We start from the raw sequence: 6,000 nt of genomic DNA, 5'->3' as shown, positions 1-6,000 counted from the left end.
GTGGTAGTGGTTCTCACACGCGCCCCTAGTATTCATACCGACACTTCTTTTTAGAGGGTGAGCGAGTCAGTGTACTGACCATTTTCTTAATTTTATTCTCTGGTAATAGTTAGTGCAATTTACCTAGAAAAGAATGGATGGTTAAAGGATTATTTCAGCAGGGCGACACGAGCCAATCGCCCCAGAAATAGATTTTTCCTTCGTCAAAATTCCTGCCTTTTTTTACCCTTTTGATAATTAACCATCTGGTATTCCTGATCTTGTTTTGTACCTGAGCCTTCCTCTCCGATTGTACTTTAGTAGCTCCTTGACGATGTCTGAATAAGACGAAAGCGCTTGGATTCCTGGACTATCATTTCCCGTGGTATTCGCTTATTTATGAAGTCACGTGCATCTACTGTGATTTTTTAAGCATAATGGAAACCACACGACAACTTCTACGCCTTTTCTTTGAATTTCCGAGCCTTGTTCTATTCGTGACATCCTTCTGTAATGCTCTTATCATCGCTCACAAAACTGAAACTCCGACTCAACTTTCTACGGAAGTGCATGAACGAGCAAGTGATGCCCAAGTCGATTTTACCAGTGAGAATTCTTCGCCTAGCAGAGCGACCTTTCGACGAGTTTCACTGTTTTTTCTGGGATGTTCCTAAGGGCTTTACGTGTCTGTAGCCCGCAGTTTATTGACGTTGAAATTAAAACTATTTATGATATTGCATTGAAACTTAAATACCTAAGGACTTTTGTAGATGTGGCATGGAAAAGAGCTAGAAAAACATTTTATTCAACTAATGACAAACTGAATTTAGTAAGCATAACATTCTAAAATTACCTTATGATGAAAGGTTTTTAGATATTCCTAGAATTTTAAGCTTTTTAACATAAATGTTGTTTTCAGTAATATTAATGTCAAGAGTTTAGTAATCAAAAATTCTCCTAAAGATCTTCCAGGCTGCATATATGAAATTCCTTGCAAAAAGTGTGATAAAATCTATTACGGACAGACTGGCAAATCTCTTTCACAGCGTCTTAAGCAACATCAATATTCTGTGAGAACTGGGCAAATATCGAATGCATTATTTGTACATATGAGAGATTTAGACCATCCTATTAACTGGAGTCAAGCAAGAGCCTTAGTCCCATGTAATGACACAGTTAAAAGAATATCATTGAATCTTGTTTTATCAAGTCAAATAATAGAAATGTTCTAAATTTAAGTCTTGGTTTATTTAAACTTGATGCTTTCATAATGAAAAAAGTTGTAGATAAATATAAGCAACAAAATTAATATATTCAGTTTTTACATGTTTTGGACTGTAAAGATACTTTGTTATTTCGGTTAGGGCCAGAATCTGTTTAAGTTTGTGACTGTGTGATATCTGATAATCCTGGATTATCCCTTTTAATTTTTACCCTTTTGATAATTAACCATCTGGTATTCCTGATCTTGATTGTACCTGAGGCCTTCCTCTCCGATTGTACTTTAGTAGCTCTTTGACGATGTCTGAATAAAGACGAAAGCGCTTGGATTCCTGACTATCATTTCCCGTGGTATTCGCTTATTTATGAAGTCACGTGCATCTACTGTGATTTTTTAGCATATATATATATATATATATATATATTATATATATATATATAATATAATATATATATATATATATATATATATATATATACATATATATATATGTATATAGATAATTATATACATATATGTGTATATATATATATATATACATACACTAGATCCCCTTCTATGACCTCTCCAAATATGTACCAAGGAGGCCATTTCCTCTGATATAGAGGTGACCTCTTTCAACAGATATATGGAGCCACTATGCGATCACTCCTTGGCATCCTAGTATTTGCAAATATGTACATGGTAGATGTTGAGGGTAGAATCTTTAAATACCATCCAAAACTGTAGATATATGCTCAATATATAGATGAATTCTTCAATACCATCTATACTGACAAAGAAGCCACCTGCCTATAGAATGCCTTGAAGAATAACATTCAGGAGTACCCCTACTTAAAAGTTGATGGATTTTATCTCGGTAAGAGCGAATCTTCATATAAAACTTATGTACATTATATTGCATTTTTAAAATATATAACTGCAAAGCAGATTTAAATGATCAAATAAATAAGAGATCACACTGTACTGATTAAATAATACATAGCATCAATCACTGTATAAACCTTGAACCTGAAAATGAGAGCCAATAACCCAATGGCCATTATAGGGACAATTTTCACTAAACAATATCTTAATACTATACACTTATAAACTTCACTTACTTTCAAACTTGGCATAAAGACAAGACGTCGACTGTTCTTCTGTGCCCCGAGCAATTGCAGTTCCCAATTACTTAAGCCTTCTTTCAGCTTAATTCGATGACCAGACTTGGATTCCTCAGCCTTGATAAAGTGAAAGGATTAAAATAAATGACAGATGATAATTCAAATACCTATTTACAACCTTTCACCTCTCATTTCTCAGTTATCTTTCTATATGACTTCTGAAATCTATTCATAATACTGCATGTTAAGACTTGTATGTATTGCACTGTTAGCCTGAACTTTGTAATGATACTACAGTATTTTACAAAAGTCAAATGATAAATTAGAACAAAAAAGTAACAGACAGAAACTTATTTCTGATCTTTGAAATTCATTGGCCACAAAAATTAATTTGGCACAGTAAGCCAAGAATAATTAATTGATAATTTTAATTAGTCATCCTCTTCAAGGAAAATTATTCAGAAAGTTAATAGTCTTTTGGTTTGCCCTGCATGATTCTGTCCACATTTTGAATAATCACAATTTTCCAAAACCTACCATTTCAAGAAAAAATGTTTTCCTTAACATAACATATTTTGGTGAACACTAACACAATCCAACCACTTTGTGGTAGTGTTTAATTTAATACAAAAAAGGTGAACACTGACATAAAATAAAAGAAATTTGTATTTTTCCTGATAATACAAATTTTACCTGATATCAAGGTAGTTAACTGGTGGTTAAAGGGGTGAGTAAACCCTCACTCACTGTCACTAGTCACTATTTCCTTTGGCATAGACAAAGCCGGCCCGGGTGAGGTGGGTGTAATTTATAAAAGGCTCTGGTTTGCATACCAGTGACAAATACAAATTACAGTGGACCCCTCTCAAAAAATGTGGTTCTGGCCCAGTTGAGGGTAAGACAAGTGTAGTTTTATCTAAGGTCTTTTCAACCAGACTCTTCTCATAACTGTTCCTACATTCCCTCAGGAAACCCTTGAGTGGTGCAATGAGCACTCAATGCTTCTGTCAGGGTTATGTCTTCAGGTGAGGACCCCAGACCTCACATTGTTTTCTAACACTTCTATAGAAGATTGGGATACCTTTATGGGAAATCATCAGCTTTCAGGTCTATGGTCAGAAGAGAAACAGCTTTACATCAACAACTTGGAGCTGCTAGCAATCAAGAAAGGTTTTCAGCCATAGGAACCTTTGGTCAGGGACAAAGTTGTTGTCCTCTCAGTCAACACACCTTCAAAATTGAACAATGTGTTCCAGTTAGCTCCAGAGCTTCTGTGTGGACAGAAGCCAGGAACATTGTCCTAGTTCCCCAGTTCATTCCAGGGAAGGCTAATGTCTTGGCAGATCAGCTAAGCAGGGATCAGGTTTTAACAACCAAGAAGTCTCTTCACCTACCGTCAAGATCTAAGGAAACTGTGAGGGTCTCCAATAGTGGAATTTGTCATGACTCTCAATGCATAGCTTCCAAACTATTGTGCCCCATTCCAGGACCCTCAGGCTTAAGCAGTTGACACAATGCTACAAGATTAGTCCAATATGGTTGCTTATGCCTTTCCTCCTTTGGCAATGCTCAGAAATGTTCTGAACAAGTTGAGGATGTCCTACAATGCCAAAATGACTCTTGCAGCTTTGTGGTGGCCTCAGAGGGATGGTTTTCTAACCTTCTTCCCTTAGCCATTGATATTCCTGGATTGCTCCCATTGAGGAAAGATCTGCTCAAGATGCCTCTGTCTCTAAGGTTCCACCAAAACCTCCATCTGCTCCAGCTAACCACCCAGAGACTATCAACCATCTCTTAAGAGCTAAATGCTTTTTGAGTCTCTAGAAATCAATATGTACTAAGTCCAGAAGAGAACCTGCCAAATGTCTCTATCAGCAACAGTGGGTGATTTACCACAAGTGGTGCATTTCCAGAAGAATTTCTTGTACCCACAACTGTATATGTAGATAATTTAACTGAAATCTTCTTATTTTTAAGGTATGCTAAAGGCCTGTTGGTACAAGCTATAAAAGGCAATAAGTCAATGCTGTCTTCTGTTCTTAGACATGCTATCCTGTATATTTCTCATGATCTTGAACTAAAAGAAGCCTTCAACTCCTAAGTGTATTCTTAAATATCTTATGAAGTAACCTTTTGAACCCCTGCAGTCCTTCCTCTTAAAAATCTAACTAAGAAGACACTTTTTCTAGTTTTAGCAACAGTCAAACAGGTCTGTGAGCTGCAAGCATTCTCTCATAAGTATGTTTTCAAGTAGAAATGCAGTTTCATCATATCAGAGCAAAGAATTACTCTAGGCAAAGGATTTACTGAGACACATATGCATTCCTGGTTTACAGTCCTGGGCAGTTACTAAACTGTTTTGTGCTCTTAGTGGGCCAAGTCTTCCTATGTCCAAAATTGCAATGTCTATTTTTGTTAAAGGCTTAGGGAATTCAGTGCATTAAAATCTTGATCCAGCTTTATTACCCTAGCCGAAGGTAAAAATCAATTATGTATGTGCCTTTCGACCAGAGGTACTTAATGCAGCTCACCGAAAGTGTAATCCTGTTTTTGCATCACATTAACTTAAGGATGTAAAGATTATTTACAAGAACTGTAAAGTCCTTAGTCCTCTGGTTGCAGCAGGGACAGTGGTTTCCTAAGCCAACAAAGAAAGTAACTAGTATTCTTATTCATTTCCACCTCTTTTCTTAATTAGATCTTGTTGCTATGAGGAACATGAAGGTAAAGTAGCATACTTTCATATCTACATGTGGTGGTTTTAGTTTGCTGTCTTTTGGGTTTGTCAGACTGAGGCAAAGAGTCCTTAATAACCCATACTTCTCTGGATGTAGCAAGCCCCTATAAGGGTCACTCTTGCAGTTGTTAATGAGGGTTTTGCAACCACCAATTCTGGCAGCAGTACTCTCCAGGAAGGATACCACAGAGGGTAAAGAACATTTAAGTTTCTTGTAAGAAACTATTAGTCTACCTGGCTTGGGGATTTTTTTAGATAGCCACTCAGAGAACATACCTCCTCCACAATATAGTAGTACTCAGCTATCTTAATCACATGTAAATTTCACAGCAAATAACATAAGTTTTTATAGTATAATAATTTATTTCAATACTAACTATATTAAGTAACAAATCTCCCAGCAATCCCCACTTAGTGTATTTTCTTCATTTTTTTAACATTCTGGTCTTTCACCTGGTGGGGGTGGGGGGTAGGTGAACTAGACTAGCAACTGTCGTATGGGATCTCTGCTATTTATCTTCTTTATTTTTTCATGTTTGCCAAACATACATGTGCAAGTTTTAGTAGCTAACTTAACAGCCAATAAATACTAAAATAATAAATTGTGTCATGGAAATTTATATGACTAACCAGTAGACAGTAGACTAACCTATCACAGAACTATGTAAATACTTTAGTAGGTTTGAGATATAAGGTTAAATTATAATATGGAGTCTATACAACTATTGAAAGGGAGAAATGTAATGGCATTATTAATTGGGTTGTATTTATAAAAATATACATAATTTTTATCGTATGTTTATTTTAGTATTGCATTTTTGTTGTGGGTCGCTGTCAAACTCCATCTTTAAATCATTGTAAACCTTTCTCATTTCAGTAATACAGTAGTGCCTCAGGTTACGAAATTAATTCGTTCCGAAGCGGCCTACGTAACCTGATTTTTTCATATCTAGAAC

At 35.9% G+C, this 6,000-nt stretch overlaps 1 protein-coding gene across 1 annotated transcript in view; it reads right to left on the bottom strand.

Moving 5' to 3' along the window:
• LOC135226728 (FK506-binding protein 15-like) overlaps positions 1-6,000 on the bottom strand; it is a 194,941-nt gene that overhangs the window by 122,570 nt on the left and 66,371 nt on the right. Inside the window, 1 exon segment of the mRNA XM_064266437.1 lies at positions 2,305-2,424. Within this exon segment, the coding sequence (XP_064122507.1) occupies positions 2,305-2,424 (120 nt within the window).

The sequence above is a fragment of the Macrobrachium nipponense genome, chromosome 15 (assembly GCF_015104395.2).
Source record: "Macrobrachium nipponense isolate FS-2020 chromosome 15, ASM1510439v2, whole genome shotgun sequence".
Classification (NCBI taxonomy): domain Eukaryota; kingdom Metazoa; phylum Arthropoda; class Malacostraca; order Decapoda; family Palaemonidae; genus Macrobrachium; species Macrobrachium nipponense.
The sequence above is the reverse complement of the archived record's forward strand: the minus strand, read 5'-3'. Positions and strand labels throughout refer to the sequence as shown.